The sequence below is a fragment of the Phyllostomus hastatus genome, unplaced genomic scaffold (assembly GCF_019186645.2).
Source record: "Phyllostomus hastatus isolate PE091 unplaced genomic scaffold, TTU_PhHast_1.1 phas_scaffold_397, whole genome shotgun sequence".
Taxonomy (NCBI): Eukaryota; Metazoa; Chordata; class Mammalia; order Chiroptera; family Phyllostomidae; genus Phyllostomus; species Phyllostomus hastatus.
Genome location: NW_025334029.1, coordinates 3,099,935 through 3,122,821, shown reverse-complemented (window position 1 = coordinate 3,122,821; position 22,887 = coordinate 3,099,935). Strand labels below are relative to the sequence as shown.

General features: G+C 38.0%; 1 protein-coding gene across 1 annotated transcript in view; it reads right to left on the bottom strand.

The window, feature by feature from the left end:
• Window positions 1-22,887, bottom strand: part of AFF2 (AF4/FMR2 family member 2) — a 572,513-nt gene that overhangs the window by 440,798 nt on the left and 108,828 nt on the right. Inside the window, exon 5 of the mRNA XM_045820496.1 lies at window positions 9,759-9,775. Coding sequence (XP_045676452.1) covers window positions 9,759-9,775 — 17 coding nt within the window. The remainder of the gene's footprint in view (window positions 1-9,758; window positions 9,776-22,887) is intronic.

The following is a 22,887-nucleotide window of genomic DNA, read 5'->3' as shown; positions in this document are numbered from 1 at the left end:
ACAGGAAATCTGCTAAAACCACAATCTAGGCTTTTGGTGTATTCATCCTCTGGGCTCTCTTTGGCTCTGGAGGTAATTCCTACACAAATCCTACATTCTCTGCCTTACTGAGGTCTAGGAAAAATCAAGGACAGACTGAGCAGTGCAACACTTGGGTGGGGGCTACACATACCACCTTCCCCAAAGCTAGCTGGCACCCCCCCATCATGGGAGATCTCCATCCTCCCAACTCCCAGAAACCCCACCATGATGAGCTCTATCTCCTCCCAGCAGAATCTGGGACAGTGTGGCTCTCAAAGAGATGACATTTTTCCTTGAAAAGATCAACAGAATCAGAGCCCTTCTTTCACATATTCAAATCTTACTCTGTTTGGAACTGGTAAATTCTGCAGACTCCTACCTGACAACTCCTGAGACCCAGGACCAACACAAAGGTGTGTAAGTACCCATTGGATGGCAGCTAGATTTGGTATACCTGGCACATTTACTGACTGGTCTCAGACTCAGCACTGGTGTTGAGCTGGACCTGTATCAGTTTGGTTAATACCGCTATACTCGGCCTGTTGACTCACTGTGAGCCACTCATGCAACTCATATACAGCCAGAGACTCTTTATGTGACAGAGATTAACAGGCAACTGGTATGCAGAGGTAAGTGGAGGTAGATCTCAGGGTACCTTGAGACTTTTGAGGACTTACCCTTGGATCCACAACTGGTAAGATCCAGACTTGGTGAGCCATTTGGTCCTTCCCATGCATGTGTGGGCCCAGGAGAGGCACCTACAAGCTCTGGATCATTTGTAGTTCCAAACAATTTGCCCAGGGTCAGTCATGGGCTGTGACTGGCATTAGCCTACACCACTGTGCCTCTCAAGAGGCCCAAAACCAACATATCCAGTAGTCAGTTTCAGACAACATCAGAGTAGGATCCAAATAAGTCGCAAAAGTAGCATATCAAAAAGGACATCTTTGCAGGAACCAATCACTGCTGAGATGAATTCTACTTCATGTGGTCAGCAACTGTTCAGCAGTTCCCATGTTGAGGTCAGGGTTGATCCTTATAGTCAGCCAACCTGAGGGTCAATTCCCACACCCAAATGGGCCAATAGCAATAAAGACTCAATTGCAACAGGAGCACCCACATAAATAATACAAGGGACATTTCTGGAGCACCCAGTGCAGTTGATCAAAGAGATTACACCACTGGACCTCACAGGACACCTACTACATTAGGCCACCTTACAAAGACTGCAAGACATATCAGATCTCCCTAATATGTAGAAACAAACACAAAAAGACAGCCAAAATTGGGAGACAAAGAAACAGGCCCTAAATTAAAGAACAGAAGAAATCTCCAGAAAAAGAGCTAAGTGAAATGTAGGATATCAACTTATAAGATGTAGGGTTCAAATTAGTGGTAATAAGAGTGCTCAACAGCATGAAAAAGGACATAGAAACCACAAAAAAGATATGACAGAAATAAAAAATACAATATCTGAAATGAAGAACACACTGAAAGGAATAAACCATAGGTTGGATGAGTAGCAGGTTGAATCAGCAATTTTGAATGCAAGGTAGCAGAAAACATCCAAGAAGAGCAGAAAAAAAAAAGAGGATGGTTTAAGGGACCTTTGGGACAACATGAAGCATAAAAATGTCTACATCATATGGGTACCAGAAGAAGAGATAGAGCAAGCGATTGAAAACCTATTTCAGAGGTGTCAAACTCTTTTTCATTGGGTGCCACATCAAACTCACAGTTGCCTTCAAAGGGCTGAATGTAATCTTAGGACTGCATAAATGCAACTACTCCTTAATAAGGGGCAAGGAGCTCTACCTGGCACTACCACGAGGTAGAAACAAGGTGCCTGCCCAGATAAAGCAAGGTAGAGGGCCAGATTTGGCCCACAGACCTTGTGTTTGCCACCTGAGACTTATTTGAAGAAATAATAACCCCAAACTTCCCTAACCTAGTGAAGGAAGAGTCACAAACAAGTTTGACTCAATGAACCCTACAACAGGATACATCATAATTAACACAGCCAAGTTTAAAGACAAAGACAGAATTTTAAAGCCACAAGATAAAGACAGAGAGTTACCTATAAGGGAGCTCCTGTAAGACTGTCAGCTGATTTCTCACAAGGAACATTTGAGGCCAGAAGTGACTGGGATGAAATATTTGCAGTGTGGAAAAGCAAGAACCTACAACCAAGAGTACTTTACCCAGCAAAGCACATTTAAAATGAAAGGAGAAGATAGAGCTTCCCAGACAAAAAGCTAACAGAATGTGTTACCACCAAAGCAGTATAGAAGGAATGTTAACTGGACTCCTTTTAAAAGAGGGGAAACACATAAAAACACAGTTAAAAAATAAAATGGCAATGAATACATATGTACTTATCAATAATCCCTTTACATGTAAATGGCTTAAATACTTCAATCAAAAGCAATAAGGTAGCTGAGAAGATAAGAAAATAAAACCCATATATATGCTGTCTACCAGATACCCACATCAGGACAAAAGATACACACAGACTAAAAGTGAAAAAATGGAAAAAATATTTCATGCAAATGGACAGGAAAAAAGCTGGAGTAACAATACTCATATATGAGAAAAGAGAATGTAAACAAAAGTGTTATTTAATTTATTTATTGTTGTTCAATTACAGTTTTCCCCATTTTTTCACCCATTGCTCTTCCTTGCCCTGCCCAACGACTCTCACCCACATTTAATCCTCTACCCTTTCTCCTTATGCATGGGTACATTTTATCTGTTCCTTGATTTGGCCATTACTCTTCTTTCCTTCAGAATCCCCTCCCCCTCCTCTCTGGTCACTGTCAGTTTGTTCTTTATTTCCCTGTCTCTGGTTCTATTTTGTTTGCTTGTTCATTTTCTTAATTAGTTTCCACATATAGGTGAGATCATATGGCATTTGTCTTTCAGTAACAGGATTATTTCAGTCACAATACTACTCTCTAGTTCCACCTATGCTGTTGGGAAAGGTAGGAGTGCCTTCTTTCTTTTTACTGTGTAGTATTCCATTCTGTAAATGTACCACAGTTGATTTTTTTTCTTGTTGTTCAAGTAGGTTGTCTCCATTTTTCCACACCCCAGCCATTCCCACCTCACACCCTTGATCCTACCCCCACATTGGCTTTGTCCACGTGTCCTTTATAGATGTTCCTTGATGACCCTTATTCCTGTCCCTCCCATTATACTCTCCCACCTCCCCTCTGGTTACTGTCAGTTTGTTATTCATTTCAACGTCACTGGTTATATTTTGCTTGCTTGTTTGTTTGTTGATTAGGTCCCATTTATACATAAGATCATATGGTATTTGTTTTCCATTGCTTGGCTGATTTCACTTAGCATAAAGCTCTCCAGAGCCATCCATGCTGTCATAAACGGCATAAAGGGTAGGAACTCTTTCTTTTTTCTGCTGCATAGTATTCCATTGTGTAAATGCACCAAAATTTTTTGATCCACTAATTTATAGGTGGGCACTTAGGTTGCTTCAAACATTTGGATATTGTAAATTGTGCTGCTGTGAACATTGGGATGAATAAGTTATTTTGAATTGGTATTTCAGGATTCCTAGATTATAATCCCAGCAGTGGAATTGCCAGGTGAAAAGGCAATTCCACTTTAGTTTTTTGAGGAAATTCTATACTGCTTTCCATAGTAGGTGTACCAGTCTGCATTCCTACCAACAGTGTACTAAGGTTCCCTTTTATCCACAACCTTGCCAGCACTTGCTTGTTTGTTGATTTGGTTATGATCACCATACTCACCAGTGTGAAGTTGTATCTCATTGTGGTTTTAAATTGCATCTGTCTGATGACTAGTGATGCTGAGCATCATTTCATATATCTCTGGGACCTCTGTATATCCTCCTTGTAGAAGTGTCTGTTCAGGTCCTTTACCCATTTTTTTAAATAGGTTATTTGTCTTTCTGAAGTGGAGTTATGTGAGTTCTTTATATATTTTGGAGATCAAACCCTTGTTCAAGGTATCATTGGCAAATATATTTCCCCATATGGTTGATTTCCTTTTCGTTTTGTTGATGTTTTCTTTATCTGTGCACATGCTTTATATTTTTATGAAATCCCACTTGTTTATTCTTTCCTTTATGTCCCTTGTTTTAGAGAACACATCAGTGAAAATATTGCTGCATGGAATATCTGAAATATTCCTGCCTATGTTCTCCTCTAGGACTTTTATGGTATCATGACTTATATTTAAGTCATTTTATCCTTCTTGACCTTATTTTTGTGTATGGTGTAATTCGCTGCTTCGGTTTCTTTTTTTGTTTGTTTGTTTGCATGTACCTGTCCAGATCCTCCAACACCATTTGTTGTAGAGGCTATTTTTACTCTATTTTATTCTCTTGCCCACTTTGTGAAATGTTAATTAACCATGTTGACATGGGTTTATGTCTGGGCTCTCTATTCTGTTCCATGGATTCAGGTGTCTGTTCTTTTGCTAGTACCAAACCATTTTGGTTACAGTGGTCTTGTAATACAGTTTGATATCATATATTATGATCATTACTACTTTGTTCTTTTTTCTCAAATTGCTGAGGCTATGCAGGACCATATTTGGTTCCATGTAAATTTTTTTAAATATTTGTTCTAGATCTGTGAAATATGTTACTGGTGTTTTAATAGGGATCATGTTGAATCTACAAATTTCTTTGAGGAGTATGGGTATTTTGATGGTATTAATTCTTTCAGTCCATAAATGTAGTACATGTTTCCATATCTTTGTGTCTTCCTTAATTTCTTTTTTCAGTGTTGTGTAGTTTTGTGAGTATAGGTCTTTTACCTACTTGGTTAGGTTTGTACCTAGGTATTTCATTTTTTCTTGGTGCTAAAGCAAATGTGATTTTTCCTAAGTTCTGTTTAGGATATTTCATTGTTGGTATATGAATATGCCTTCAATTTCTGAATATTGACTTTGTATCCCACTTTTTTGACTAATTTATTTATTGTGTCATGTAGTTTTTTGGTGGAGTCCATACAGTTTTCTACATACAATATCACGTCATCTGCAAACAATGACCATTTTACTTCCTCCTTTCCAATTTAAATGTCCTTTATTTATTTTTCTTCTCTGATCACTGTGACTAGAACTTCCAATACAATGTTGAATAATAGTGGTGAAAGCAGACACCCTTGTCTTGTTCCTGATCTTAGAGGGGAAGCTTATAAATTTAGCCCTTTGAGTATGATGTTGGGTGTAGATTTCTGGCATTTGGCCTTGATTATGTTGAGGTATGTATGTTCCCTCTACTCCCTCATTTCTGTTTTTATTTTTTATTTTTTAAATATTTATTTATTTATTTTTAGAGAGGGGTAGAGAGGGAGAAAGAGAAGAGAGAAACATCAATGTGTGGGGTCTCCTGAGCACCGCCCACCACTGGGTCCTGGCAAACAAACTAGGAATGTGCCCTTACTGGGAATCAAACCAGTAACCCTTTGGTTTGCAGGCCTAAATTCAATCCATGGAGCTACACTAGCTGGGGTTGAGTCTTTATACTATAAATTGGTACTGTACTTTATCAAATGCTTTTTTTGCATCTATTGATATGACCATGTGATTTTTGTCTTTCCTTTTCTTTATGCATTGTATTATGTTGGTTTTTGAATATTGTATGAACATTGCATCCCTGTGATGAATTCCACTTGATAATTCTGTATGATCTTTTTAATATATTGGTGGATGTGGTTTGCCAATATTTTGTTGAGGATTTTAGCATCTATGTTCATCAGAGATATCAGCCTGTGGTTTTCTTTCTTTGTTGTGTCTTTCTCTGGATTTGGGGTTAGGATAACACTGGCCTCATACAAAGACTTTTGGAACTTTTCCTCTTCTTGGATTTTTTTGGAATAGTTTGAGAAGTTTAAAGGCTATCTCTTCCTTACATATTTTGTAAAATTTTCCTGTGAAAACGACTGGGCCAGAGGTTTTGTTTGCCAGGAGTTTTTTGATTACTGCTTCAATTTCATCAGCTGACATCAGTCTGTTTATGTGTTCTGTTTCTTCCTGGTTCAGTTTTGGATGATTATATATTTCTAGAAATTTATCCATTTTGCCCATGCTTTCAAATCGCTTGGCATATAATTGGTCATATTAATTTATTACAATCCTTTGTATTTCCATGGTATCAGTTGAAATTTCTCCTCTTTTGTTTCTGTTTTTATTCATTTGGGCCCTCTCTCTCTTTTCTCTTGATGTGTCTGGTTAAAGGTGTGTCAATTTTATCTATCTTTTAAATAAACCAACTCTTGGATTTATCCATCCTTTGAATTTTTCCTTTAGTCTCTATGTCATTTAATTCAGCTCTGATCTTGATTATTTCCCTCCTAGATTTAATAAGATACAAAGAAGGACACTACATAATGACAAAGGGTGCAATCCAATAAGAGGATATAACCCTTGTTAATATTTCTGCACCCAAAACAGGACTACCTAAATATTTAGAATGGATGTTAATTGACTAAAAAGGAAAGACTGATAGTAATAGTCTTAGTAGGGATTTTTAACACCCGAAGGACATCAAAGAATAAATCTTCCAGGCATAAAATCTATAAGGAAGTAGTTTCCTTAAATGACACACTAGATCAGATGGCTTTAATTGGTATCCTCAGAATATTTCAAACCAAAGCAGAAAAATATGTATTCTTTTCAAATATGCAAGAAATATTTTTTATGATGGACCACATGTTAGGACACAAAAAATTTCTCAATAAACTTAAGAATATTGAAATTGTATCAAATATCTCTTTTAACTATAATGGTATGAAACTAGAAATCAATCACAAGAAAAAAAAATCCTGAAAAATACAAAGACATATAGGCTAAATAATATTTTAATAAACAATAAATAGGTTGAAAATGAGATCCATGAAGAAATAAAAATATACCTTAAACATTGAAAATGAGAACACAACAACCCAAAATCTATGGGGCACTGTAAAAGAAGTTCTAAAGGGGAAATTGATATCATTACAGTCCTATCTCAAAAAAAAACCCAAAAACAGAAAAATCTCAAATAATCAATGTAAATTTTACACTTAAAGTAACTTAGAAGTGAACAACAAACAAAGCCTAAAGTGAGCAGAATAATGGAATTAAGAAATATCAGAGTAGATACTAATGAAATAGAGTTTAAAAAACAATGCAAAAGATAAATGAAACCAAGAGCTGGTTTAAAAAAAGGAATCAACATGGTTGACAAACCTATAACAAGACTCATCTAGAAAAAAATGAGATAGAGAACCCCAATAAATAAAATCAGAAATGAAAGAGGAAGAGTAACAACTGGCACCAAATAAATACAAAGGATCCCTGGTTGGTGTGGCTCAGTGGACTGATCACTGGCCTTTGAACCAAAAGGACATATGTTCGATTCTTTGTCAGGGCACATGCCTGGGTTGCAGGCTGTTTTCCAGGTTGTGGGTGTGAGTGAAGCAACCAGTCAATGTCTTTCTTGCGTTTTGATGTTTCTCCCCCTCTATTTCTCCCCCATTCCCCTCTTTCTAAGAAGTATATAAATAAAGTATTTAAAAAATTTAAAAAAGAAATACAGGGGAGTATAAGAAAATATGGATAATTATGTACCAACATATTGGGGAATTTGGATGAAATTGATAAATTCCAATAAACATACGATCTTCCTGGAGAGCTTCACAGTTGAATTTTACCTAAATTCAAGGAACTAACACCTATCCTTCTCAAACTATTCTAAAATTCAGGAGGAGGGAAAACTCTCCAGCTCATTTTATGAGACCAGCATTATCTTAATTCCACTACCAAATAAAGACACTACATTAAAAAAAATTATAAGCTAATATCCCTGATGAACATAGATGCTGAAATCCTCAAAAAATATTACCAAACCTGAACCAATAATACATAAAAATGTCACACACCATGATCAAGTGGGATTTATCTTGGAGATGGAAAGTTGGTATTGGGTTGGTCAAAATGTTTGCTTGGTTTTTATGTAAAAATAAGACACATTTTTCATTTTCACCAATAACTTTATTGAGAAATAAATTCATAATTTTGTTCCACTACCTTCTGCTATTTTTCAGGCAACTTTATAATTCCATTTGCCCCCAAATTTTTATCTTTTAAGCAAAGAATTGTTCCAGGTGCCCTTTTCAGTCTTCCAGGGAATTGAAATATTTCCCATTAAGAGAATTTTCTAGAGTATAATTTATGGCAGTCTGAAGATGCAAATGTCTGGTGAATATGGCAGATGAATCAGAACTTCCCAGCCAAGCTGTAACAGTTTTTGCCCGGCAATGAGAAAACATGCAGTCTTGCATTTATCATGATGGAAGATTATGCATTTTCTGACAACTATTTCTGGATGCTTTTCAACAATTGCTGGTTTCATTTGGTCTATGAGAGCAATACTTGTTGAAATTAATTGTTCAGTTTTCCAGAAGGAGCCCATAATAGAAGACTCCCTTCAATCCCACCATACACACAACATCACCTTCTTTGGATGTAGATCAATCTTTTGTGTGATTGGTCATGGTCCATTTCATTTGCCCCACAGTCTCTTCTGTTCTACATTATTGTAAAGTGTCCAGTTTTCATTACCCATAAGAATTTGGTTTTAGAAATGGAACATTTTCATTACATTTAAGTACAGAGTTATATGTGGAAATAAGGTCAAGAAGGTTTTTTTTAATAGAAATTTATTTATTTATCTATTTGTTTATTGTTGTTCAATTACAATTGTCCCCATTTCCCCCTTTACCTTCCTCTGCCTTGCCCACTCCCCTCCCATTGTCCTTGTCCAGGGGTCCTTTATACATGTTCCTTGACTTGACCCTTACTCTTCAAGAAGGTTTATTTCACTTATGTGGAACCCAAACATCAAAGTGATTAACATAACCAAGCTGGTACAAATTATTTTCAATGCTTGATTTGGGTATTTTGGCTATGCCAGCTATCTCCTTCTGCATGGTATAACCATTTTTTAAAGTTTTTATTGATTATGCTATTATAGTTTTCCCAATATTCCCCCCTTTATCCCTCCTCCACCCTGCACCCCCAACCCTCCAGCATTTCCCTGCCTTAGTTCATGTCCATAGGTTATACATATAAATTTTTTGAGTCATCTGTTTCCTATACCACTTTTTATCTCTCCTCATATATTTTATGCCTACTAATTATGCTTCTTCTTTCCTGTACCTTCCCTCCCCTATTCCTTCCTTCTCCCTCCCCACTGAAATCCCTCCATGTGATGTCCATTTCTATGTTTCTGTTTCTATTCTGGTTGTTTGCGTAGTTTTTGCTTTTGTTGTTTTTCTTTTCTTTTAGGTTCCTTTGTCGATAGCTGTGAGTTTGTTGTCATTTTCATGTTCATATTTTTTATCTCTCTTAGATAAGTCCCTTCAACATTTCATATAATAATGGATTGGTGATGATGAACTCCTTTAATTTGACATTATCTTGGAAGCACCTTATCTGCCCTTCCATTTTAAATGAAAGCTTTGCTGGATAGAGCAATCTTGGATGTAGGTCCTTGCCTTTCATGACTTGGAATACTTCTTCCCAGCCTCTTCTTGCCTGCAGTGTTTCTTTTGAGAAATTGGGTCATATCCTCATGGGAACTCCTTTGTAGGTAACTCTCTCCTTTCTCCTTGCTTCTTTTAGGATTTTCTCTATGCCTTTAATCTTGGGTAATTTAAGATGTGCCTTGGTGTGTTCCTGTTTGGGCCCAACTTCTTTGGAACTCTCAGGGCTTCCTGAACTTCTTGGAAGTCTATTTCCTTCACCGAGATTGGGGAAGCTTTCCCTCATTATTTGTTCAAGTAAGTTTTCAATTCCTTGCTGTTGTTCTCCTTCTGGCACTCCCATAATTCAGATATTGGAATGTTTCAAGTTGTCTCAGAGATTCCTAAGTCTCTTCATTTTTTTTGAATTCTTGTTTCTTCTTTTTCTTTTGGATGTATGTCCATTTCTTTCTTTTGTTCCAAATCGTTATTTTGAGTCCTGGTTTCCTTCCTGTCACTGTTGGTTCCCTGAATAGTTTGCTTTATTTCACTTTGGATATCCTTCATTTTTTTTTCTGACCAAGCTCAATCAGTTCTGTGAGCATTTTTATTACCAGAGCTTTGAACTCTCCATTCGATAGGTTGGCAACTTCCTCCTCACTTAGTTTTCTTTCTGAGGCTTTTCTCTGTTCTTTCATCTGGGCCATATTTCTTTGTCTTGGTGCAGCTGATGTGTTGTAAGGGGTCAGGGCCTTAGGTATTCACTCGGACCAGGCAACCCTCTTTGTTGCGCTGTGGCCCTGCCTGTGGAGGAGGGGGCAGAGAGGGAACTGTGTGGTCCACTAGTCTCTAGTGCACTTTTCAACAAACTCTTGTGTGAGACTGGATATTTCTCCCACAGTGGCAACCCCACCTGTAGCCCACGGTCAGCTCTGAGTCTCAGTTTTCCCCTTAAGTCAGCCCCTCCTGTACAACATGGAGCTCGGCAGCCAGCCCTGCCTCCATGGCCTACAGTGTTGACCATATTACCAGTCTGGTTGTTCTGGTTGATTTTTCTTTAATTAGTTGGTTGTTGGAGTTCCCTGCAGTTTGTTTTTCTGGCACTTTTGGTTGTTTATTGATTTTAGATTGGTTGTTATCCTCCTTTTGATTGTGTGAGGAAGAGAAGGGTTTCTACTTATGCCACTTCCATCTTGACTGGAACTAGTTATAACCATTTTTAAAAGGATTTTTATTTGTTTATTTTTAGAGAGAAGGGGAAGGAGGAAGAAAAAGAGGGATAGAAACATCAATCATTGGTTGGCTCTTATACACCCCCTACTGGGGACCTGGATGGCAACCCAGGCATGTGCCCTGACTGGGAATTAAATTGGCGAACTTTTGGTTTGAAGGCCAGGACTCAATCCATTGAGTAACACCAGCCAAGGCCACCTACATGGTATAACATTGATTGTTTCCAATTAATGTCTTGATTCAATTGCTGTCAACTTCAACTGATTTACCTAACTGTGGAGCATTGTCCAGCAAGAAATCTCAAGCACAAAACTTCACAAACTACCTTTAACACATTCAATCAATCACAGCACATTCTCCATATTCTGCACATTTTTGGTGTGTTTTAGTTGTGCTTTTACCCTTATTGAAATAATAAAGCATAATATGCCAGAATTGCTGCTCATTTTCTTCCATCTTCAATATTAAAATAGCTACACAAAAATCAATTTTGATAAGCATTTTTAAATGCATGTTGATATAACAGCTGTCAAAATATAACTTGACAAATTAGAGTGAAGTTAAAGACAATAAGCTCTACTAAAGCCATCTTACAGACAAAACTGAATGAACCCTCTGGCCAACCCATACAATTTCTGCAAATCAATAATCCCTATACACCACATGAACAAAATGAACAATAAAAACCACATGATCATATCAATAGATGCAGAGAAAGTATTCAGTAAAATCCAACACCCATTATGATAAAAACTCTCAACAAAGTGGGAATAGATGGAACATAGCTCAACTTAATAACAGCCTATTATGACAAACCAATACCAACATCATATTCAATGGACAAAACCCAGAAGTGTTTCCCTTAAAACTGGGAATAAGACAAGGATGTCTGGTTTCACCACTCAAAATCAATATAAAACTGGAACTCCTAGCCACATCAGTCAGACAAAAATAAGAAATACAAGTCACCCAAACTTGAAAAGAAGAAGTAAAACTGTCATTATTTGCAAATTATATGGTACTGTATATAGAGAATCCTATAGAGTCCACCAAAAAACTACTAGAATGGTAAATGAAGTCAGTAAACTAGCAGGGTACAAAAGAAATATCCAGAAATCAATTTCATTTTTATACACCAATTATAAACTATCAGAAAAGGAATCTTTAAAAATATTCCATTCACAAATGCTTCAAAAACAATAGAATACCTAGAAATAAATTTAACTAAGGAAGTAAAAGACCTGTATTTGGAAAATTATAAGGCCATGAAGAAAGAAATCAAAGAAGATATGAATAAGTGGAAGCATATACCATATTTATGAATAGAAAGACTTATCATTAAAATGCCCATACTACCCAAAGCAATCTATAGATTCAGTGCAATTACTATCAAGATATCAATGGCATATTTCACAGTAGTACAACAAATATCCCCAATAATCCCCAAACTTATATGGAACCATACAAGATCTTGAATAGTAACAGCCATCTAAAGAAAGAAGGACAAGTTGGAGGTATTATGCTACCTGATATCAAACTATAATATAAGGCCATAGTAATCAAAACAGCATGGTATTGAAATCAAAACAGACATATAGATCCAAAGAACAGAATAGTGAGCATAGAAATAAATCCATGCCTTTACAGTCAATTAATATTTGACAACGGAGGCAAAAATCATTCAGTGGAATAAGAATATTCTTATTCAATAAATGATGTTGGGAGAATAGGGCAGACACATGCAAAAATTAAATTAGAACACCTTCTTACACCATATGCAAGATAATTAAAAATAAATTAAGTACTGAAATGTTAAACTTGAAACCATAAAAATCCTAGAAGAAAACTTATGCATAATATCTCAGACATTTATCATAGGAATATTTTTTTCTTGGACAAGGGAAACAAAAAGAAAAATTGAAAAATGGAACTATATCTATCTAAGACTTTTTGCACAGCAAAGGAATTCATTAACAAAATAAAAAGAAACCCCATTGAATGGGAGAATGTATTTGCCAATGATACATCTGATAAGGGGTTAATAACCAAAATTTACAAAGAATGTATAAAACTCAAAAAAAAATCCCAATCCTATTAAAAATGGGCAAAGGACCTCAATAGACACTTCCCCAAGAAGACATAAAGATTACCTATAAACATATGAAAAATGTACAATATTACTAATCATCAGAGAAATGCAAATTAAAACCACCATGAGATACCACCACACACCTGTTAGAATGGTGATGATCAATATATCAACAAACAACAAGTGCTGGCTAGGATGTGGAGAAAAGTGAACTTGCATGTACTGTTGGTGAAAATGCAGATTGGTGCAGCCACTGTGGAAAGCTATATGAAGTTACTTCAAAAAATTAAAAATGGAACTCCTGTATGACCCAGAAATTGCACTTCTGAGAGTATATTAAAATAAACCTGACACATAAATTTGAAGGAATATACGCACACCTATATTCATTGCAGCATTATTTACAATAGCCAAGGTTTAGAAGCAGCCCAAGTGTCCATCAGTAGATGAATGAATAAAAACGCCGTGGGCAGGCAGCAGAAGATGTCTGTGAAGTAGGTGGGAGCTGAGCCCACTTGCTTGTGAACTCAGTTGGGACTCTTAGCTGATCTTCTGAAAGACAAACTGAACAGTCACACAATCTTGGCTGCTATGAGGTATGGAAGCCAAAGTGTGTAGAGGATGCCTCAAAATAGGCAGTAAAGAGGTTTTATAAGTGGACGGGGAAAGTCCTGAGATGTGTCACCAGAAACCACTGCTGAAGTGTGGACAACATCAGAGAAGAGCCAGGTCACGGATAGCAGCTTAGCAGCTACCTCCCCTTCCAGAGCAGTGAAACCACAGACCTGTGCCAGGAATGACTTGAATGCACAAAGTTGCTGAGGAGAAACAGGCTGCACACAGTTACTGGTGCACCCAAGCTGGGTCAGTGGTCACCAGCCGGGGCAGTGACAGAGAGTAGGGGAAATTCTGGCTGCATCTGGAGCTGGAGAAGAGGAGGATTACAACTGGCCATGAAAAATGTAGACTCTTAAATTTCCAGAGAGCTGGAATGTGTGGAAAACTGGGAAGTGTCTTGGAGTGGTAGAAGTGCCCACAGGGACTTTTTTCAAAAAGGCAGCTGAAGCACATTGGGCAGACACCTCACATGGGCAGCTGCCTGGCCATCAAAGAGGGATTGTGGGTGCAATTTGCTCCCACTCATTGCCTCTGGCAGATTTATCAAAGGGTTCAAAATGAGTTGGTTTCTCAGCCCCAGGCTGGTGCAATGGTGAAGAGTGGAGAGTGTGGGCTGCAGAATGCTCTGAGGGAAGTGGGCTAGGAACTGTGTACTTCTGATTATTGTAGGCTAGACTGAGCCCCCTGCCTTGGTGGAACCACCAGAAGGGGAAAATTGAACCCAACCCCCCCACACCTGGAGGAGCTGGGAAGATGTGCACAACCAGCTGGGCAGATTTAACAAACAACAGGGGGACTTTTATTTCTTTTTTATTTCTTTCCTTCCTTTCCTTTTTTCTTTCCTTTCCTTTCCTTTCCTTTCCTTTCCTTTCCTTTCCTTTCCTTTCCTTTCCTTTCCTTTCCTTTCCTTTCCTTTTCCTTTCCTTTCCTTCCTTCCTTCCTTCCTTCCTTCCTTCCTTCCTTCCTTCCTTCCTTCCTTCCTTCCTTCCTTCCTTCTTTTCTTTTCTTTTCTTTTCTTTTTTCTTTTTCTTTTTCTTTTTTTGCAAGAGTAAGAAAGCAAGGCTAATGCATAAAAGGGCCAATTTTTAACTCCCCACAGGGAGACAAAGTACACTAGGCCCTAGGGCCCTATCTCACTGAGGCCATTAAAACAGGAAGTTAAGGGTAAAACAAGTGGGATTCAAGGTGCTGTCCAGACTTAGCTCACACACAGAGTTGCAGACTACACCATGCAGGAGAGATCTGGCCCTCTTACACAGATTACCCCCCCGCCCCCTGTGAAATAGACAGCTATTTAAGCAGAGACTATACATTATTGGAAGTAAACTGGGACAGACTAAGACCGTAGGTGTAGGGGCAGAGGAAATGCACCCACAATTTTCTCAGAAGACTGAACAGTGCCTCCCAGGGAAGACACAGAAACCTCAAAGGAAGCTCCCTCTAGATGCAGTGGAAGGAGATACAAGCTTCGTTGCCAGAAGTTGGATGACCCACCCAAGACCTGGAGCTTACAGAAAACCAGAGATGGGTCCTGAAAGAAGTAAGAAGGTGAAAACCAACAGCTGAGACAAACTTCACCTAGATCTTCATCAGAACTTGTGTTTTTTAAATTTCTTTCTTCTTTTTTTTTAAATTTTTGTTTTCTTGGCTTTTGTTTGTTTTGTTCCATTTCATTTGCATTTTAATTTTTCTTCTTTCACTTCACTTGTATTCCAAATAACTCACTACTTTTGCTCCTTTATTTTTTATTCTTTTTATTCAGATTATATCTTTTGTCATTGTAGTATTATTCCAAATTCCACATAGCGCCCTTCCCTGGTCTTACTCCATTTTGCCATCTTTCTGACTTTTCTTACTGTTGATGTAAACTTAATTTTCTTTCACAGTAAGCCATATATACCTATCCATTACTCTCACTATTTCTCTTCCATCCAATCTTGCATTAGTGCTCTTCTTTCTTACTTCAGCTCACATTCTTTGCTCTCTCTTATAAGACTCTAATTTCCTTCCCACCTTTATAAACAGTGGTTAGCTGGGAGAAATACAATGACTATTACTGTACTTCTCCAATGGAACTCCTACTTGTTTACTATTTGTTTTTACTTTAAATACTATAGAACACTTTCCCCCATCTTACTCCATTTTGCCTTCCTTTTTCCCTGATCAGTTGAGTGAGGAATTTTATTTCAAAATTTCCCCCTCTCTCAACCTGGGGAAACTCCTTACTCTTATTAGTTTGCTTTCCCCTCCCCCTCCAAAACATTTTTCTTTACTGTAGACACCTATGTTTACATTTCTCTTCCATACAAAATTTTTATTCCTGTTCCACTTTAATAAACTTTATTTAGTCATACTTGCTATTGACCCTGCTGTGGTTTTTTTCTGTAATTTAGCAACCATTGGTTAAATACCTCTTTAATGTTACTTCAAACCTTATAGTGCACTCTTCCCTTTTCTTACCCCATTCTCCCCATTGCCCTTTCTTGTTTTACTTGCATTTTAAATTTTGTTCTCTCTCTTTATTTGACTCAGTTCTATCTCTACACTTATCTATTCACGTCCCTCTTCCCACTCAAAAACATTTCCCCTCTTTTAGTCATCTCATATTCCCTTTGCCCTATATTACAAGATTTGTAATCTCTCTTCACCTTTATTAATTTTTGCTCAATTACAGTTGAGATAGCTGATGTGTTAAAGGTGTTCTTTTTGCTGGTATAGGTTTGGTGATCTGGTAATACTGCTTTGTTAACCAACACCTTTATAACTGCATACAAGACAAGGCAGGAGTTGTGACTACAAGTAAGCCCACTAGAAGGTAGAATACACCATCAAAGAAGTCACCAAGTAAAGCCCAAGTAAAACAAAAGAGCCCATACAAATGAAAGAAAGAACAACTGTACAACATTGTGATGAGGAGATCAAAGAGACAGCACCACTGAATACCACAGAAATCCATCCCATGAAGACAGAAAGGCAAAGCAGAGCACCCTGAGATGCAGAAGCAAGCAAAAAGAGCTACCTAAAATGGGGAGACAAATAAAGAACTCCCAATGAAATGAATGGAAGTATCCCAAGTAAAAGAACTAAATTAAATTGAGGCAAATGATCTATCAGATATAGAATTTGAAAAAAAATGTTTATAAGTATGCTCAAGAAACTCAGTGACAACTACAAGGAACTGAGTGGGAACTACAACACCATGAAAAGGAAAAGGAACTATAAATAAGAACCAGGAAGAAAGGAACAGTATAATGTCTAAAATTAAAAAAAAAAAAACACCTGAAGAAATTACAAGCATGCTGGATGTAGCAGAGGACCAACTTAGTGAGCTGAAAGACAAGGTAAAAAGAAATATCCAGGTAGAGCAACAGCATGAAAAAAGACTCATAAAGTATGAAGATAGCTTAAGGGAACTTCAGGACAACATGAAACACAACAACATTCAAATCACAGGAATACCAGAAAGAGAAGAAAAGGAGCAAGGGATAGAAAACCTGTTTGAAATAAATAATGACAGACAACTTCCCTAACTGGGTAGGGAAAAGCCGTGCAAATTCAGGAAGCACACATGGTCCCAATCAAGATGAACCCAAAGAGGCCTATTCCAAGAAATATCATAATGAAAATGCAAAATTTTAAAGAAAAAGAGAATCTTAAAGGCAGCAAGGGAAAAACAGCTAGTAACATACAAGGGAGTTCTGATAAGGGTAATAACTGATTTCTCAACAGAAACATTACAAGCCAGAAGGAAATGGCAAGAAATATTCCAAGAGATAAAAAGTAACACCTTTCAACCAAGACTACTCTATGCATCAAGGCTCTCATTTGAAATGGAAAGTGAAATAAGGAGTTTCCCAGACAAAAGAAGGCTGAAAGAATATACCTCTACCAAACCAGCACTGAAAGATATGCTGAAGGAACTGCTTTAAGATGAAGGAATAGAGTGAGAGAGAGAAACACAGGAACAAAAGGTATAAATGGCAATGGATAAGTGCCTATCAAAAAAAAAAAACAACTTAAATGTGAATTAATTAAATGATCCAAACACAAGGCATAGGGTAGCTGAATGGTTGAGAAAACATGACCCACACATATGCTGTCTATAAGAGACCCACCTTAAAACAAAAGACCTACACAGACTGAAAGTAAAAGGTTGGAAAATATTCCAAGGAAATAGACTGGAAAATAAAAGTTGGGGTAGCAATACTTACATAAGACAAAGTGATTTCAAAGCAAGGACTATGAAAAGTAACAAAGACAGTCAGTTAATAATTATAAAGGGAAGTATCCACCATAAGCTATAAACATTGTAAACATATATGAATCCAACATAGGGCTACACAAATATATAAGGAAAACTTGGAGGATTTCAAGAAAGATATAGACAACAACATATATAGTAGGGAATTTGAACACCCTACTTGTAGTAGGCTATCCTGCGTGCCATGGGCCCAGCCCTCAGTGGCAAATATTTACTGCAAAATAATTTCCTAAAAATCATTCTAAACCTTCCAAGGACCAGTGTAATGGGTTCAACCACTTTTGCCTTTTCATTTGCAAATATCCCTCTTCTGTGATGTGATTACCAGCATCCTCTCCTTTATTTTCTGTATAAGGTAACCACCTAAAGTGAGCCTGTGCATAGTTAATGAGCATCTTCTTGTAATGTGCCCAGTAAGACAATCAAAGCTCATTGGAGCAAGGGCTGAGGCTTTTGCTCCCCTGGAGAGAGATACTATGTGCTCTTTACTTCCACAGGATTCGGTAGTCCGTGTGAATTTCTTTTGTTTCAGCTACAATGCTGTGGACCCCATGAACTGAGGTTCATGATGTCTACTGTCAACATAGGATAGACCTTCCAAACAAAACATCAACAAGGATACTGTGGCACTGAGTGACATGCTAGATCAAATGGACTTAACTGACACATACAGAAAGTTTCACCCCAAAGAAGCAAAATATACATTCTTTTCAAATGTACATGGAACATTTTTAAAGATAGGTCACATGATAGGACACACACATAAAAAGCCTCAAAAATTCAAGAAAAGTAAAATCATATAAGCATTTTCTTGGACCAAAATGGCTTGAAGTAAAAACTAACTTCAAGAAAACCTAAAAAACAATCAAATCCATGGAGAATGAATAACATGTTATTAAACAATGAAAGTATAAACAGACTTCTGGCCAAGATGGAGGCTTAGGTAGACACACTGTGCCTCCTCGCACAACCAAAAGAAGGACAACAATAATTTAAAAACAAAAAGCAACCAGAACTGACAGAAAAGTGAACTGTATGGAAGTCCAATAACCAAGGAGTTAAAGAAGACACATTCATCCAGACCAATAGGAGGGGCAGACAGGGGCAGCCGGGCAGGGAGGACTAGCAGCAAGATGGTAGCTGGAGGACTGGGGCAGGCAAAATGGCGGATGATGGACCCAGTGAGGGGGTGATTTGTGGAGCGGGACATGAAAGGCTGCAGCTAGCTGGCAAGGCAGCAGTGGACAGAACCCTCAAGGTCGTGGATTACAGACTGGGCGGTCCCACATTCACATGCAGATAAAGTGGGAGAAACAACTGGGTAGCAGGATGGACTTCACAACCCAGGGCCCCGGTGTGGGAAAATAAAGCCTCAAATCACTGATTGGAAACACCTGTGGAGGTTGAGGCAGTGGGAGAAACTCCCAGCTTCACAGGAGAGTTCCTTGGAGAGACCCACAGGGTCCTAGAACATACACAAACCCATCACCTGGAAATCAGCACCAGAAATGCCAATTTGCTTATAAGAAGTGGGGGAAGTGACTGAAATCTGGCTGAGAGCAGAGAAAACGCCATTGTTCCCTCTCGGACCCCTCCCCCAAATACTGCATCACAACACAGTGACGTGGGTTACCCTGCCTGGGTGAATACCTAAGGCTCCGTCCCTCACTACAAAATAGGCATGTCCAGACAAAAAAAAAAAATGGCTCAAACCAAAGAACAGAATAAAGCTCCAGAAAAAAATACAACTAAGTGATGAAGAGCTAGCCAATCTATCAGATGCACTATTCAAAACACTGGTAATCAGAATGCTCAAAGAATTGGTTGAATTTGGTCACAAGTTAGATGAAAAAGTGAAGGATACACTAAGTGAAATAAAGAAAACTGTACAGGAAACCAATAGTGATGAGAAGGAAACTGGGACTCAAATCAATGGTGTGGACCAGAAGGAAGAAAGAAACATCCAACCAGAAATGAATGAAGAAACAAGAATTTAAAAACATGAGGAGAGGCTTAGGAACCTCCAGGACTTCTTTAAACAATCCCATATCCGAATCATAGGTGTACCAGGAGAAGAGGAAGAGCAAGAAACTGAAAACTTATTTGAAAAATTAATGAAGGAGAACTTCCACAATCTAGCGAAGGAAATAGACTTCCAGGAAGTCCAGGAAGCTCAGAGAGTCCCAAAGAAGTTGGACCCAAGGAGGAACACACCAAGGCACATCATAATTACATTACCCAAGATAAAAATGAAGGAGAAAATCCTAGGAGCACCAAGAGATAAGGAGACAGTAACCTACAAAGGAGTTCCCATCAGACTGTCACCTGATTTCTCAAAAGAGACCTTGCAGGCGAGAAGGGGCTGGAAAGTATTTCGTCATGAAAGGCAAGGACCTACATCCAAGGTTACTCTATCCAGCAAAGCTTTCATTTAGAACGGAAAGGCAGACAAAGTGCTTCTCAGAAAAGGCCAAGTTAATGGAGTTCATCATCACCCAGCCCTCATTATATGAAATGTTAAAGGAATTTATCTAAGAAAAAGAAGATAAAAATATGAACAGAAAGTAAGAGCAAACTCTCAATCATTAACATCCACACCTAAAACAAAAACAAAAGCAAACTAAGTAAACAACTAGATGAGGAACAGAACCACAGAAATGGAGATCACATGGAGGCTTATCAACAGGGGAGTGGGAGTGGGAGAGAGGGGGAAAAGGTACAGAGAACAAGTAGCATAGATAGTAGGTAGAAAACAGACAGGGAAAGAGTAAGAATAGTATAGGACATTTAGAAGCCAAACAACTTATATGTACAACCCATGGACATGAACTAAAGGGGGGGGGGATGCGGGTTGGAGGGGGTTTGCAGGGTAGAGGGGACTGAAGAGGGAACAACTGTAATAGCATAATCAATTATATATATATATATATAATTGATTATATATATATATATATTTAATATATAGATTATATATAATAATATTTTTTTAAAAAAGAAAGTATAAACAATGAGATCATGGGACAAATAAAAGTTTCTAGAAATAAATAAAAATGAGTCCAAAACTTATTGAACACAGTGAAGGCAGCCCTCAGAGGGAATTTCATAGCAACACAGGCCTTCCTAAAAAAGATAGAAACATTTCAAATAAACAACCTAACCCTACCTCTACAAGAATTGGAGGAACAACAACAAACAAAGCCCAGAGTGAGTAGAGGGAAGGAAGTAATCAAGATCAGAACAGAACTTAATGACATAGAGACTAAAAGAACAATCCAAAGGATTAACAGAGCCATGAGCTGGTTCCTTGAGAAGATAAACAAAATAGGCAAGCTTCTAATCAGACTCATAAAGAAAACAATAAAAAGGAACAAAATAAATAAAATAAAAAATGAAAGGGGAAAAATAACAATGACACCATGGAAGTACAAATGGTCATTAAAAAGAAAACATGAAGTATATGCTACGAAATTTGAAAACCTGGATGACATGGACATATTTGTTGAAACATATAATCCTCCAAAACTATCAAGAAGAAGTAGAAAGCCATAGGCAGAAAAATTTCGAACATAGCCATGAAAATTTCAGATACCCAACACAGCAGTATTTTCAGTGATACATCCCCTAGGGCAAGGGATATAAAATAAATAATAAACAAATGGAACTTCTTCAAAATGAAACACTTCTGCATGGCTAAAGAAAACATCAACACAATGGAAAGGAACCAAGTGTATTTATAAACATATTGGCCAATAATACCTGGGCCAGGGTTTTATCTGAAATATATAAAGAATTCACATGACTCTACATAAGGAAGACGAACAATACAATTTAAAAATGGGCAAAGGACCTGAACAGACACTTCTCCAAGAGGACATACACAGGGCCCACAGACACATGAAAAAATTCCTCAGAAAACTAAAAATGGAACTGCCTTTTGACTCAGCAACACCACTGGAGTGATTATACCCTAAGGCTCCTACAACACCAATTCAAAATAACCTATGCATCCCAATGTTCCTAGCAGCATTATTTACAATTGCCAAGTGCTGGAAACTGCCTAAATGTCCATTAGTAAATGAGTGGATGAAAAAACTGTGGTACATTTACATGATGGAGTACTGAAAAACAGAAAGAAAGAAGGAGTTCCTACCCTTTGTGACAGCTGGAGAGTGTTATGCTAAGTGATATATGCCAGGCTGTGAAAGACAAATACCATATCATCACACCTATAAGTGGAACTTAATCAACAAAAGAAAAAATCAAGCAAAATACAACCAGAGACAATGACAGAAAGAACAAACTGACAGTAACCAGAGAGGAATGGGGAGAGGGATAATAGGAGAAGGGCCATCAAGGAACATGTAAAAGGGACACATGGGCAAAGCCAAAGTGGGTTGGTTTGAGGGCAGGTGGCAGGGATGGTTGTGGTGTGGGGCTGAAGTCAGGTGAAATAGGAAAACTGTACTTGAGCAGCAATAAAAAACACTCCAACATCACTAGCCATCAGAGAGGTACAAATTAAAACTACAATGAGATACCACTTCACACTGCTCAGAACAGCTATCATAAATAAATCAACAAACAACAAGTTCTGAGGAGGCTGTGGAGAAAATGGAACAGTAGTACACTGTTGGTGGGAATGCAGATTGGTGCAACCACTATGGAAAAAAGTATGGAATGTCTTAAAAAATGATAGATGGAACTCTCAGTCTATCTAGGATCCCACTTCTGGGTTGTACCCTAAGAATCTTGAGTCACCAGTTCAAAATAACCTATGCACCACACCCTGGTGTGGTTGAGTGGATTGGTTTTCAGCCTGCAAACCATAGAGTCTCTGGTTCGATTCCCAGTGAGGGCACATGTCTGGATTGCGGGCCATGTCCCCCAGTTAGCGGCATGCAAGAGGCAACCACACATTGATGTTTCTCTCCCTCTCTTTCTCCCTTGCTTCCCCTGTCTCTAAAAATAAATAAAATATTAAAAAAAAACCTGGTTGGTGTGGCTCAGTGGATTAAGCACTGGCGTATATAATCCATGGGTCACCAGTTTGATTCCCAGTTAGGACACATGCCTGGGTCATGGGCCAGATCCCCAGTGGGTGGCACTCAAGAGATAACCGCACATTGTTATCCCTTTCCCTCTTTCTCCTTCCCTTCCCCTCTATCTAA